This window comes from Monodon monoceros, unplaced genomic scaffold (genome assembly GCF_005190385.1).
Source record: "Monodon monoceros isolate NGI ecotype Baffin Bay Population unplaced genomic scaffold, NGI_Narwhal_1 Super_Scaffold_20, whole genome shotgun sequence".
Taxonomy (NCBI): domain Eukaryota; kingdom Metazoa; phylum Chordata; class Mammalia; order Artiodactyla; family Monodontidae; genus Monodon; species Monodon monoceros.
The window spans coordinates 20,435,378-20,448,362 of record NW_021703777.1 but is presented as its reverse complement, the minus strand read 5'-3'; the positions used below and the strand labels follow the sequence as shown (position 1 = coordinate 20,448,362).

At 48.7% G+C, this 12,985-nt stretch overlaps 1 protein-coding gene across 2 annotated transcripts in view; it reads left to right on the top strand.

The window, feature by feature from the left end:
• The first annotated feature begins 7,747 nt into the window (after positions 1-7,747).
• Positions 7,748-12,985, top strand: part of SETD7 (SET domain containing 7, histone lysine methyltransferase) — a 49,558-nt gene continuing 44,320 nt past the window's right edge. Inside the window, exons 1-2 of one of the 2 annotated variants that reach the window (XM_029235319.1) lie at positions 7,748-7,798; positions 8,848-8,980. In XM_029235319.1, the coding sequence (XP_029091152.1) occupies positions 8,941-8,980 (40 nt within the window). In that variant the 5' untranslated portion in view covers positions 7,748-7,798; positions 8,848-8,940. Of the gene's footprint in view, positions 7,799-7,997; positions 8,059-8,847; positions 8,981-12,985 lie in introns of those variants that run through there. The other variant, XM_029235320.1, reaches the window with a different exon arrangement.

The window sequence follows — 12,985 nt, the reverse complement described above, 5'->3', positions numbered from 1 at the left end:
ACGTGGGTTCAAGCCCTGGTCCGGGAAGATCCCACATGCCACCGAGCAACTAAGCCCATGTGCCACAACTACTGAGCCTGTACTCTAGAGCCCGTGAGCCACAACTGCTGAGCAACCTCCGCTTGCCATAACTAGAGAAAGCCTGCACACAGCAATGAAGACCCAATGCAGCCAAAAATAAATAAAGTAAAATAAATTTTTAAAAAATGACTGGATTCTTTTGGGGCATTCCCTGGCAGTCCAGTGGTTAGGACTCGGTGCTTTCACTTCCAGGGCCCCAGGTTCCATCCCTGGTCAGGGAATTAAGGTCCCGCAAGCCATGCGGCACTGCCCTCCCCCCCCCCCCCCCAAAAAAAAGACTGGATTGTTTTTAATTTAATGAAGTTCTTCATAAAACATTTTTCTGTCCTATTCTATGTCCATAGCTCAAAAATCATCTGTCAGACATAAATTGCTCCCAAGATGGCTATTCTCAGCAACCTGTTCCTGATGGGCTTGTTTGGATTGGTCCTTCAATGACAGAGAACACCTCCTGGCAACAAGCTCCCACACATCTCCTAGACACCTACGTGTCCAGACTGCACTAGGCACCCCGAGTGCCTAGTGCAGCAGCAAACGTAACTTCTGCCCTCTACCTCAGCCACCATCACCAGAAAAACAAACCAAACAATGTGCGCCAAGTAGTATGTCATCTCAAACATGAGAAGGTCACCCGGGACGCCCCCATAAAAGCGTACCTTCAAAGGTGGTCAAAAGGTACAAACTTCTGGGCTTCCCTGGTGGCGCAGTGGTTGAGGGTCCGCCTGCCGATGCAGGGGACACGGGTTCGTGCCCCGGTCCGGGGGGATCCCACATGCCGCGGAGCAGCTGGGCCCGTGAGCCATGGCCGCTGAGCCTGCGCGTCCGGAGCCTGTGCTCCGCAACGGGAGAGGCCACAACAGTGAGAGGCCCGCGTACCGCAAAAAAAAAAAAAAAAAAAAAAAGGTACAAACTTCCAATTACCATGTAAATAAGTACTAAGGATGTCATGTACACCGTGGTGACTACAGTTAACACTGCTGTATGATCTATAGGAATATAGATAAGAGAGTAAATCCTAAGGGTTCTCATCACAAGAACAAAAAATTGGTTTTGCTTTTTCTTTTTATTGTATCTATATGAGATGATGGATGCCAACTAACCATATTGTGGTAATCATTTCACAGTATATCTAAGTCAAACCACTATCCTGTACACCTTAAACTTATAGAGTGATGTATGTCAATTATATCTCAATAAAACTGGGAGGGGGAGGGGGTGAGCATACCTTCAGAGATAAAGTCAAAGTTTCCTCTGCAGTCTGAGGCCAGCCATGTATATATATGCTCTTGTGGTTTCATCCCCCATAATTCCATTTTGCCTGACACCATGGAAATTGATGTAGGGCTTCCTCAAGTACTTTTCCTTTACCCAGCCAGCTTCTAGAATTGTTTCTCCACCACTGTCCTGTCATTCCCCTTTCCTCTGTATGTGGCTTTTCATGGTCTGGACAGCTATGGCTCCAATCCCAATACCACTACTGATACGACCACAGATGGGTTATTTAAATTTATTGTCTCAGGTTTCCTCATCTGTAAGTGGAGATAATACTCTATAAGGTCATTTTCAGGATTAAATGAAATCACATAGATCAAAGTCCTGGGATACAGTAGACTGTCTCTGAGCACCATTTTCTTCTCACTTGTCTCCTGCCTGCCTATGCCCACCATCTAAAGGATCTCATCACTCTGCATGAGATGTGTGGTATGTGAAGGCCCAAATGGCCTTGATTTGAGCTCCATTCAGCCATGTTTTTGATGTGGGATCCTGGGCAAGTCTTTAAATCATCATGGTCTTGAGGATTACTTTGAGATACTAATGAGATAATAGACACCAAGTTGCTTTCCACTCAAGATAGAGCTCTCCAAATACTAGAAGAGTATGGTAACAAGAGAAATAGGCCCTTGGAAAAAAATGAATCTATAAATGAGATACATCCACTGCATAACCCCAAATTTTTCAGTAAGCATTTTGAAATAGGAAAGTTAATTGCAAAATACCCAAATCTTATACAGGATTGGTGGGGGTAAGAGAAAATTGACTTGCCCCTCTTTCTTATATACAACTTAGAATGAACCTAGCCTGCTTCAAATCACAATCTTTTGTCACACCTGAATGGGTAGGGAATCCCAGGGGAGGCCAGTCCAGAGAGGGGGAGCATAGTCAGCATGGAGAACGTGCCCTGTCTTCCCAGCTGAGCAATAACTAGGCTGCCCACACCCATAGAAAACCCATGCTCAGCCCATGCTTGAGGAACTGCCCAGATGCCAGGTTGGGAAAGGATGCTCAGGGCTTGTAGAAGACCTGCCCGCATAACACGGCTGCTCAACTAGCATTGTTCTCCAAGGCCCTGCACTGTCCTGCCACGGGGCTTCTTCTTTGTGTTCCTCTATCTTGAGCACAGGAGCATCTGAGCTGGGTTCTTTAAATTGGGCTGAAAGATATTCCAAAGTTGGCCACAGCACTTTTTCCTGGGAACTGATCTATGGACTCAGCAAGGAGGATCGATAGGACTTTAAATGACCTGAAAGGACACTCTACATTTAAAAAGGCTGCAGGTCCCCAACAAAGTCCATCTGGGGAAGGGGTGGCTTAGCAACAAGCCCCTCTGGGTGGGGGCTACCTATGTGTCAAGGATGTCATTTCAATGTCAGGGGTTCCAGAAACGCTCTGTCAATCTGTCCTTGTTGGTAACTTGAGTTAACAAGGCCATGTGAATATTTTCATTTCTGGATTGAGTTCAAAATCAGAGTCCTGTTTGCTCTCCATCTATGTTGGAGTAGAGAGTACCTGCATCCTCAAGGTGAAATTTCACAACTTAAGTCATCATAGCGAAAGGCCAGCCTCTCTTCTCACGCAGAGAAGAGGAAAGATATCTTTGAGCTGGGTGCCCAGGAAAAGATGGACAACTCTATCACATCACAGGACCTATGGACCTTAATAAGCCTGATCTCTTTATTCAAAGTGCATGGTGGCCAAAGGAAGGTTAGGTCACTGTTGGTAGCCCACGAAGCAAAATGAGCTGCTTCTCCAAGAATTTGGGAACCAGGTCACCCTCAGAAAGTTAGACTAAAATCTGCGCGTATCATGGATCGGACTAGAATTCAGCGGGAGTAGACCAAGACAGTGACAGAATTTGTGACCGAAGAATTTGGAAATACCCCAAATTCCCATCAAAGTGACTTGACTGCAATATCAGGAAGGTAGGTATGGAATGTGATTATGACTTTAAAAGTGTAAGTCTGCCTAGTTAGGTGTATAGGATGCTGTGTGGAGAAACTGGTTTGAAGAGACTAGTGCATACGGAAAGGAAGCCCAAACTCTCAGAAGGTGGCAGGGCCATCTAAGCAAGGATGGATGGGGGTGGGGTGGGTGCCTCATTCTTTCAGGGCATTGTGTCAGGGGCATTTCTCTGTGGACCATACAACAAATTTCATTTATTCTAACTCCAGGCTAAGCAAACATCTGGATGGAACTTGTCTTCTCAAGTACATTTATCTATAGAGACTGATCTTGCATGGCAACGTGAGTATTCTGGTCTGCTGGTCATAATTTGGGTATGTCCATCAGTCTCTGGGGTCTGGTTAATGCGAGTTTATTTGAGGAAGGTCAGGATCTCGGCCGTGATGAATGTTGTGACATTTGTGATAAATAAGACAGCTGCAAATGCCCTTCCATTCACTCTGTGGACAGTAATGTTAAAAGATACACAATGTACCCACCCCTGCAATGTGAGCATTTGCACACGACTGATTACAGGGCCCAAGAACTTTAATTATAGCCCAGTAAAATAATTTTTTTAAAAAGCAATAAAATAAACTGATACTTAAGAAAACACATTTGGTTTTGATGGTAATTGTAGTTTTCAAATTCCTGCATCCTATTGATTTTTCTGAAGTACTTTCTAAAGCAATCACCTCTTTGAAATCGTTTCCAATTTTTCTTTCTTCTTTTTTTATTTCAAATCGTGTCATTCAGCAGCTTCACCAGACCCAAGCCTGACAAGGGTTTTCATATCCCATAGTGGAAAGACCAAAAGAAGCAGGCACACTGCGGAGGAAGAATATTTGTCCAGAGTGGACCCAAATAGGGAGACCTGGGCTGTGTCTTCCTTTCCTCCATGCCCCCAAAGGGCTAAATTTAGTTTACAGGATATACTGCAATGACATTAACATGTTGCAAGAACAAGAATCAAGCCAAAGAGAGAAAAATAAGCTTAATGTGGTGCAAGATATTTAAATGCCATGGCAACTAGGATGTCTTCTCTCTTATTTAATTCACTTCCTCAGGTCAGGTCATCCTGCCCTCTCTCCCCTGCACTTCCTGTTGCTGTAATCAAATCAGGTCACCCTGAATTTGTGAGTCCTCTTCATGACTGCAGTCGTGTCTATTTCCAGCAGAATGAATTTTCTCCATCTCTTCCTTTGCTCCCGGACCTTTATTTGGTGCCCTTGATGTTGCCAGTTGCTCTTTGCTCCACATGCTGTAAATGCTTCCCTTTCATCCACATCTCTTCCCCCACACCCTTCTCCTCAGTGCTGCTCTCCCCGCCCCTCCCTCCAGCTTCGGCAGTTGTCACTAACACAGTTAGCCACTTGATTAGTAACTCAGTGATTCAGAAGCCAAGAACCTTGGTTCTTCTGAAAGGTCCATGCTTCTCTTCCTAGAGCAAGATAAAGTTCCTCCCTCACTCTCAGATCTCAGCGCCCTTACGCTGAGATGACACGGGGGCTTGAATATTCCATTTGCCAGGGTTGCCCCTGCTTCTTCCCTTTTCTTTTTCTGTGCATGTCCCCGGAGCTCTTCATGCTCTATTTAGCTTTTCCCCAGGAAAGGTGGACAGAGAAGGTTTGAGCTTAGCATTTTGGTAGCCCAACCTCCTCATTTACAGATGGGAAAACTAAGGTCCAGAGGGCTTAATTGACCAGTTGCATGGCTAGCCCTTGGAGGAACCAAAACAAACAGGGTGAAAACTCAATCACATTGGCAGATTTGGTGGGAAAAAGTCTTGTTAAGGGGTGAGCAGTGCCAATAAGAGTATTGATGATTATTTAAGAGTTCCTTCACTCATTCTGCCCTCATCTCCCTGCCATCAGTGTAAGCAAAAGATCAAAGCAGAGCGGGCACGCCAGTCATAGATCCACCAGGACACCTGACGAGGCTCTGCCTCGTAGGAGCATGAAGACCCTGAAGACCGCCTGGGCCCCTCCAGCCCCTACCAGCAGGACAGGATGAGGGCTCAGTGACAGCCAGACTAATGAATTCCACACAAGTCCCACATCCACTAGGCTTTTCGCTATTTGCCAGCACACACAGTGGTGAATTGACAGAATTTTTCCCCCTCAGTGTAAAAAGATGCATAAAATACATGATGCCTATGAAAATACATTTATTGCAAAAGTTATATCAGTCTTGTAAGTAAGCACCAGCCTTCTCTGTGGAAAGACATGGGTGGTAAAATGAATAAAATAACTCAGTATTTTGACTGCTTCCTGCAGTGGAAGAGGGACTTCTGTTTCCCAAGCTGAGTGGGAAGAGAGGGATTTATCCTTGGATGCAGAGGAAGAAAGGCAGGGCAGCTTAGAAGAGCCACTCCTTGGTGTGAGCGTGGAAGCAAGTCCCACCCCAGAGCCTGGCTGTTGGGTGTCCTGAGCCACCCCTTTCGTCCCTGGTAGGGCTTGTTCTGGTGCATTGGGATCTGCTGAGTTAGGAGCTGAGCTCTGCTGCCGCCGCCCCACACTGTGATTAAGAGCTCAATGATTGATTTTCTAGCCCATGACCACACTGGTGGGGACAGAGTATGACAGAGGAGACTGGCGGGAAGCCAAGTGGAAAGAGGGTTTATGAAATGAGCTCTCAATGAAGAAAACTGTGGGAAAGAATGCAATGGAAGCAGATTTGGGGCCAGTAGATGTGGGAAAATAGAACTCAAAAACGCTCTTCAGACTCGAACTGAAACAAAGCATTTTGTCAAACACAGGAAGAGGATGCAGTGTGTGAGAAAGACTCAGCGCTGCTTATATAAAGCAGAATATTCCTCTCTGCACAATCATCACTGACAAAGCTTCACCTTCCTTCTGTACCAGGCACTGTGCTGGGTTCTGGGGCTATAAAGAAGAATCAGTCAGTCAGTCTAGAGAAGGGGATTGAACACACACAAAATGATGTATCAAAATGCAAATGGCTCTTAAGGGAGTCATCAAAACATTTTGCCTAAACTTTGGGCCCAGAGCCAGCAGGCACGAGTGGTGGGGGGAGGGGGCTGGGACTGTGTCCCAGGTGTTGCCTGCCTCGTGTGCAAACCTTTTTTTTTAAAATTTTACTTTATTTATTTATTTATTTTTGGCTGCGTTGGGTCTTCGTTACTGCGCGCGGGCTTTCTCTAGTTGCGGCGAGCGGGAGCTACTCTTTGTTGCGGTGCGCGGGCTTCTCATTGCGGTGGCTTCTCTGTTGCGGAGAACGGGCTCCAGGCGCGGGGGCTTCAGTAGTTGTGGCATGTGGGTTCAGTAGTTGTGGTTCACAGGCTCTAGAGCACAGTTGTGATGCACGGGCTCAGTTGCTCTGCGGCATGTGGGATCTTCCCGGACCAGGGCTCGAACCTGTGTCCCCTGCATTGGCAGGCGGACTCTTAACCACTGCGTCACCAGGGAAGTCCCTTGGCATCTTTTTCTTGCCCTGGAAACTGGAGAAGATGATTATCTGGCGGGTTTTTGTGCATCAGTGTAACATGTAAGACAGGAGATGATATGTTTAAAAGGCGAAAATGACAAAAAATATCATATAACTCAAAACCAGTGAGTGACCAAGCTCAGTACATGATGGCTGGTTTTTGTTTGTTTTTCTTTTTAATCATAAATAAAATCCTGTTTCTGTGGGTCATGTTTGAAAATGATGTAATCCAAAGTGGGGCTTTCATCTTCCACTGCAGGAACCTCTTCTCTTTGCAGATCTGGAGCCCAGGTATCTGCTCTGGAGGACTTTAAGGAGGTTCAATTTAAGCCAGAAGACTTCAGAAAGGTATCGACTAAGCCGGAAGGACCTCTGATCAATTTAGCCTAAGCTGGGGGGACCTCAGAGCCTCTAGTCTAAGCTGGAGGGCCTGATACCAGTGTAGCCGAAGCCTGTGATCTCCTAGGGGAGGAATTCAGGCTGGGAGGAGTGTCTTCCCAGGGCCCTTAGGCAGGTGAGCAGCACGAGGACCCAAGTTTCCTAACGCCTGGTCCAGGGCCCTTCCCTCTCTTTCTGAAAGAGTCAAAAGGGGTTGAAATTTCTGGCAGTGTATGGGACAAATGTCCCTAGCATTGTTCTCTTTTTTCGCAGAGGAAAAACTGAATTTAATAAGCAACTCACAATACTCGATAAAAATACCTGGCATTTAAGCACAAAGCCAAAAGCAAGGCGTGGTCTCCCGGGTACTGGAAGTACTTTGAAATCCACAAAGTCTCATTCGCGGTTCGGAAAACAAAATGGAACAACTTTCTCGGCTCCCTCCTATCCTCCCCCCGCCCCCTCCGTGCAGTAGCTGTTCTTGGCAGACACCCAAAGCGGCACCCGGTAATTCCACGGCACATTGTGTACATTTGCATCCATTTAACCAGCTATTTACAGCCGCCCTTTGCCGCCACCTGTAAGAGGCAACGCCATAATGACGCTAAGTGGCGGGGCTGCGAAGCGGGTGCCCCGTGATGTTCTCCGCTTAAAGAGCCCGAATCTGTGAAAGGTTGGCACTTGGAGAAACAGGGAGACGGCTGGGGACATCACACGTACAGGGGGGGAGGCGTGCCAGACGGAGGGTCCCTCCTCAGTAGCTCCGCTCGGTGGCTCCTTTTCTTTCACCACAAGCGCGAGGAGGGAACTGCCAGGCCTTCCGCGCCGCTTGTTTCCTGCCTGATAAAGAGCCCGCTGCCATTTGGATCTGAATTTCTGAATCACCCGAGACGCCTGACGGTCCCGAGGAGGGTGGGGACGCAGCGCGCACGGGTGGGAGCCGCAGACCCGCATCTGGGCTGGATGTCACCCCCTTGAGTTTGGGAAACCTGCTCGCGGATGTGATGCGGCAACGCGGAGACACCTGCTCTCCAGTGCGTGCCGCACTCGTGCAGCTCCGGGTGGCAAACGGGGTGAAGTGGGGGCGAGGGCGAGAGGAAGTTGAGGCGCTGGAGCTTTAGGAACGCTGCCTTAGCTTGCCTTGCTCTTTGGAGGCTGTCCCGAGGGGGGACTGGCGGGCACTGCACGCGGACTTCCAAGTGGTCCCCGGCACAGTTGGAGGTCGGAGTTCTGCGCCCCAGAGGGCGGATACCCGGAGGTCCCAAGTGCCCGCGAGGAGCCCGCGGCGCCCAGGACCAGGCTTGGCGCTCGGAGCGCACCAAGCCTCGCAGAAGCAGAAGATAAACCCTGATGGGCCCGGGGGCTGGTGGGCTGGGGCGTAGCGTCAGCGCGGACCCCGAGCGTCTTTCGTTTTAAGGAGCCTCACTTCTGGGAAGGGACGGGGAACTGTCAATCAGCGAGGGAGGGAGCGCACCGGCGCTGGGTGATGTCAGCGGATCAGCTGCTCGATAACAAAGAGGGGGTATTACAGGAGAAAGTTGCAGCGGCGGCGGCGGCCACGGCGGCACCCCGGAGCCTCGGAAGCGAGGGGCAAGTGGGCGAAGGAGGAGGGACGGCTGCTGCGGGAGCGGCTTAAGGCCAAGGAATTGAAAGGGCTGTAGGGGGAGGCAGTGCGAGCCAGCCCCGACTGCTCCTCCTCTTCCTCCTCCTCCAAACTCGCAGGGTTCAGCCCCAGCGCTCGCTCAGCCGCCGGGAGCACCCGGAGGGACGGGAGGCAGCCGCGCGGCCCCGAGCTGGGCAGGGTCCCCAGCCGCCATGGATAGCGACGACGAGATGGTGGAGGAGGCTGTGGAAGGTACAAGCATTTCTCTGGGGCCCGGGGAGGAGGCGCCGAGGGCACGGAACGCGGAAGGAGTGGCGGGCTGCGACCTGCGCGGCGCCGGGCCCCGCGGCCGCCACTGTCCCCTACGCGGGTGGCCCGCTGCTTGGGCAGGGGCCGGACCGCCACGGCCACGCCACTGGGAGCGCGCACTGCGCGGCGGGGCGCAGGCCGGGAACGGGTCTCGGCTGGGCCGGGGTCTCCGGGAGAGCGCTGCTGCTCCATCCCGCCCGGTCACCGCCTGCATCCGCCTTCGGAGTTGCGAAACCTGCCGGGCACTCCGGCCTTCCCCCTTTCGGGTATGGGAGGTGGCGGTGCGCAGGAGTTCAGCCCCCCGCGGCCGGCCGTCTCCGTGGAGCAATCCCCCCGCCCGTTTTTGGCAAGCCCGAGCCCCTCTCCGGGCGGCAGCCCTTTCCTTCCGCTCGCCGCTGCGACCCGCGGTGACCGCGGCCGCGTCCGGGTCCGTCCCCCGGCGCAGCGCACGGGGCCGGACCAGGCACGTGGCAGCCGCGGTCCGGGTGGTCGCTTCTCCGAAACGATGAAATCATTGCAGAGCCATGGACAACGCTCCCGACCCGGGGCTTGAACGCACGCCGGCGGGGAGGCGGGTGGCCCTGGCCTCTGCTGCCCCCGAACGAACTCAGTCAAACCGCCCTTCCCCCTTCCTGCTTCCCAGGCGGGTGCCGCCGCCGCCACGCTGTGCAGGCGCGCCGCAAGCCCGGACTGAAATTGCTGGGTGACACTTAACTTTCTGAATTCCATGCAGTTGGCTGTGGGTGATATCACCGCCTTGGTGTCGTGTTTCTCCGCCCCTTCGCTTCCAGCGCCCCTCCCCCGACTTTTCTCGCCACTTTGTTTTGCTGAGTTTCTCCACCTTTTTTTTTTTTTGCTGGTTCTAAAAAGCGAGGTGGGGACGTTATACAATCTAGTTGTTTGTATCAGGAGATGTTATGATTTTGTAACAGTGAATACTGGAAAATACTCTTTAGCGTATTTATTTATTTGATTCTGCCGTACACAGTACGTCGTCATGTTTTGCAGTGTTGCGTGATATTATTCCGGAATATTTTAACCAGATATCTAGGTAAATATTTTTTAAGCTTTTGGTTGAATATGGTTTCTATCTAATTTGTATAAGCAAGCTCTCAGAAACGGTAAAGGAAGACAAAGTGGCGACCCTTACAGATGCATGAGGATGCATACTTATTGCTACTTTGGGAGAAAAAATAATTAGTTTTTATGTCAACATAATTGACTCCTTTTGTAGTCCCAAGGTCTTAAGGAGAGACTAAGTAGAATAATATTTCTGAATTCTATAAAAGCTAACTGTCTTAATGTAACTATTGAAACTTCTTATTTCTTTAACCAGCTTCAAGGAGTGTTGATGGTGGTGTTTTAATTTCATAGTGTCCTGAACTGTTTATCTCCATTGAGTAAAGCCAATGCTGGGACTTACTGGGGCCCAAAGATGTTAGTTGGAAGCCTTCTTTAAATGTAAATTATTGACTACGTGTGCCTTCATATTACGAAAGATAATTGAAAAGTGCTCATCTCAAATTGTTAGGACTGGCTCTCATTCTTCAAAGTTTACTTTTACTCATAAAAATTTAATGCAAACCCTTGATCACAGGCAGTGCTCCCGAGGTTAACCCATCTTCCCCTTTGAAGCTGTTTGGAAACACAAGGCCCAGTTGTCCACGGTCCCAGGCTCCTTGCAGAATGTGAACAAGCAGCTTTAGAAATGCACCGATGTTGTTTTTGAGATTGCTCAATGGGTGAAAGCAGAGAAATTTCTTCATGTAAGCAAGGAAGTTTCTGTTATATAGGGTGACCATATGCATTATTGTCCAAAATCAGAACATACTTGAGAAAGGTCACTGTTTAATACTTATGCTGGGACAACTGGCTTAAACCTTGAATGTCTGGGGCAATCCGGGACACATGGTGACTCAGTTGTACCTAACAGTAAACAGAGTAACACAGAAATTTTAAAAATCCTTAGATGCACCCAAGGCTCAAACTCACACAGTGTCTAGAGCATGCTTGTGTAAAAGTAGGCTTTTCTTTAGCCATTCTTGGACTCTTAAGTGCTGTCTGTAATAGTCTTTACTAACATCTAACACATGCATGGTGGACTGGTAAAAGGCCAGTCTGAATATCTTGGTGTTGAAGTACCAACTAACCTACCTCTCTCCACTTACAGAGCCTGTGCTCTCGGTAGTTTATTTGTCTTAGCTGAAATTATCATTGCTGTAATTGTTTAGTCCTTACATGTGCAGGCTCCATGCTAAGTGTTTCACACACATATTATCCATTCAGTCTTATCACGTGCCTAGTAATATCCTAATTTTACAAAGGAGGGAACTGAGGCTTAGAGAAGTTAAGAACTAATCTGAGGACATTCAGCCAGGTGGGAGACAGGCTTGGACCTCCAGAACCCCACTGTGCCATACCAAACTGTCTCTCTACATCTTTCCTTTTTTTTAATGAGTCAGTCAAGTATATGAAGTAGTTGGTAACTGAGTTTGGAAGCCACAGTTAAATGTTGCATCAGTGTCGTTCTTTATTAATGTCACTCCTTAGAGGTTGGTTCTGAAAGAGTTTGGTGACTTTCAGAAAAATGTATTTGGGGAAAGAGAATTTAACTTACAGCCTCTGCAACAGATACCCTTTTTCTTCTTTTTCTTCCTCCTTAGAAACATACTCTGGGGAAGAAATTGGTCTCTTCAGGACTTGAGTCTTTTGTCACCTCACGTACATTTTGATTCTCTGTCGGGTGGAACTGTGGCTTGGGTGGAGTTCTAAGCTCAGGGTGGATGAATCCGTGAGGGCAGGTGGGTGGAGGGAGTGTCTGTGTACAGTGCTGGCTGTGCTCCCTTGGGAAGGTAGCCCTGGGCCTCAGCAGGCCTGCAGACATCACCTGAGCTCCTGCTGTGGTTTTTAAAAAACTCTTTGAGGCTCATTGGTTCTTCAGGGAGTGATGTTTAGCTTTGGGAATAGAAATTGTCATTACGTCTATTTCTTCGTCTACCCGTAGACACAGAGATGAATACAACGTGGTCCCTAATATAATTTGAAATAAATATATCACATCTAAACCGATGAATGATGGTGGTTGAGAGGAAGTAAAAATTGCATCTAGCTTGGGGAAATAGATGGGGGAGGATTTCCTGGAAGAGGTGGAGTGGACATGAGTCCAGTCCAGAGGGGAACTTTGGGAGTAAAGAGAGGTGTGGAATGAAACTATAATTCACAAGAAAAACGCAGGTGACCAATAAGCATTTGAAAAGACACAATTTCATTAAATAAATACAAATGAAAATGTTGAGATAAAAGTTTTCTCTAATTAGATTGACAAAATTCAATGAGACGGATATCATCCTACAAGGAAAGGGACACCCTTAACGTGTGATTCATTAATATCATCAAGGAATTTCAGCTAATTGAATACTAACCCAGGAGCACAAAGACATTAAAAAGAAAGGGAAAAAAAAAAAGAGAGAGAGGAGTGGAATTATGCAGGCACATTCAGAGACGAATCCTGTGTTCGGCTGTAACAGAGGGCCCAGGAGGAGAAAAGTGGAAGGTGAGACAGGGAAAGGCGGCTCGTCACGGGCCGAGATTGTGGACTCTGTCCTGGAGGCCATGGGCCATGTGAGGGGCTCTTTAGAGCTGGGAATGGAGGATGAAGGCTCTGCTCTGGGAGGGCGGGAGCATGGGATGAACAGGCAGTGGGGAGCGGGTGAGGCGATCACCTAAAAGGCTCTTTGCGGTAGCAGTGACGAGGGTAGGAAAAAACAGAAAGGCCTCGAAACATAAAGGAGACATCGAGGAAGAATCCTCAAAAATGGGAAATAGCAGAGTCTCCAGAACTAAGGAGCCAGAATGAAAACAAGCATCTCCATGTTTCACTGTCCCAACCCCTCAAATATTAAGAGCATTTCTAACAGTCCCCCTAGTATCTCATCCTGCCTGTTTCTA